The 1,897-nt window shown below is 46.4% G+C and overlaps 1 protein-coding gene across 1 annotated transcript; it reads right to left on the bottom strand.

Annotated features, from left to right (window-relative positions):
- Positions 1-255: 255 nt before the first annotated feature.
- LOC147523423 (uncharacterized) lies at positions 256-789 on the bottom strand. Its single transcript, XM_086571010.1, has one exon. The coding sequence runs from the start codon at positions 787-789 to the stop codon at positions 256-258; it is 534 nt and encodes a 177-aa protein (XP_086427136.1).
- Positions 790-1,897: the final 1,108 nt, after the last annotated feature.

Here is a 1,897-nt window from a genome sequence, read left to right as displayed (position 1 = left end):
GAGGGGCAACTCAGCTTGCCCCCAAGTTGATTCGGACATGTAGTGAAGGGCTCCTCCCCCCCCCGCTTTCTCGGTGAAGCTCCTCCCCCTGGATGGGGCACTGGACAACAGCTTGCCCCCAACTTGATTTGGAGTACGATGTCAAACTTCCTTCTGCTTTCCATACCAACGATACAGTAGAAGGACTTCTTTTATTCATGGATAAAAATATAATGTACCAGTATTACACTCCGACTCACATATCTCACTTGGAAACTAAACAAGGCTTTCACTACGGTAAATTTTCAACATTCTTACATTCCACGGTTTATCAATCTTTTTCCCTGCTGAAGTCCGTAGCTTATAAGTCCCGAAGTTCCCTTTTTCCGCGACATATGGTCCCTCCCAATTAGGCCCCGGTTTGCGTCGTTTCTCCCGGTGGTGGCGGCGTAACCGGCCGCAGCACTGATCCCCTACATTGAAAGTTCGCGGCTTCATCTTTTTATCATACTGTCTCTGTAGCTTCCGATGATATTCTTCCAGACGAATGCGCGCCAATTCTCTTTTTTCCTCTATGAAGTTCAACTCCGTGGTCAGAATCCCCTCATTTTTGCCTGACTCCACTGCGCTGGTTCTTGTTGATTTCTCTATCATTTCCACCGGAATCACGGCTTCTACTCCATACGCCATTGTGAATGGTGATTCATTTGTAGATGTTCGCGGTGTTGTGCGGTAAGCCCATAGCACATGATGCAACTGGTCAGCCCCTGCTCCCTTCCGCTCCTCCAACTTCTTCTTAAGAATATCCATTATGATTTTGTTCGAAGCCTCTGCCTGTCCATTCCCCTCTGGATTGTATGGGGCGGAGAACCCCTGCTTCACCTTAAACGCCTGAAGGAACTTTCGTACCTTTCCCCCAAGAATTGGGTTCCATTATCGATGATGTTGTATGTGGCAATCCAAACCTACAAATTATATTTTCCCACAGAAATTTGTTCACATTTTCTTTCTTGACTTGTTGCAGTGCCACTCCTTCCACCCACTTTGTAAAATAATCGGTTGCTGCCAACATAAATCTCCTCTTGCCGCTTGCCGTTGGCAGGGGCCCTACTATATCCATCGCCCACATGGCGAATGGCCACGGACTAAACACACTGTGCAATGGCTCATTTGGAGCATGTATCGGTGATTGCAAATTTCTGACATTTTTCATACCCTTTTGCATATCCTACTGCATCCCTTTTCATATGTGGCCAAAAATACCCCTGTGAGATCAATCTGTGTGTGGTTGTGCGTCCTGCAGAATGACTTTCACAGTCGCTTTCATGCACCTCAGCCAGAACTTCTTGAATCTGCAGCGGCCCTATGCATTTTAACATTGGTCCACCAAAACTTCTCCTATACAGATCCCCATCGAGTAAAGTGTATCTCACGGCTCTTTGTTCCATTCTGCGTCTTTCTGTTTGTTTTCTATCTCCACTCCCATCAAGAAAGCTTTGATGGGTGTTATCCAACTGGACTCCATATCAGCGACAAGGCAGACATCTTCCTCTTCCGTGGTACTAGGCTTGCTCAACACCCTTACTTCAATAGATCTTCCCTCTGTCCCTGGTAGTACTGTGGCGACATATGCCAATGCATCGGCATGTCTATTTTCACCGCGGTTCAAATGAGGAAACTTAATATTCTTGAACTTACGTGCTTTTCTCTGCAAGACTTCCAAGTATCTCGCCATCCTTGGGCAGCGAGCCATGAATCCTCCATTCACTTGACACACCACTAGGTTAGAATTCGAGTAAACAGACAGTTCGCTCACTCCTAAATCTTGGGCCATACCCAAACCTGCTATCACGCCATTACTTTCGGACTTCATTGTTGGAAGCCGCGAAATCCAGTTTCATCGACAATTCCATTTATT

The sequence above is a fragment of the Coptis chinensis genome, chromosome 1 (genome assembly GCF_015680905.1).
Source record: "Coptis chinensis isolate HL-2020 chromosome 1, ASM1568090v1, whole genome shotgun sequence".
In the NCBI taxonomy this organism is placed as follows: domain Eukaryota; kingdom Viridiplantae; phylum Streptophyta; class Magnoliopsida; order Ranunculales; family Ranunculaceae; genus Coptis; species Coptis chinensis.
This window is presented reverse-complemented; position numbering and strand designations above follow the sequence as displayed.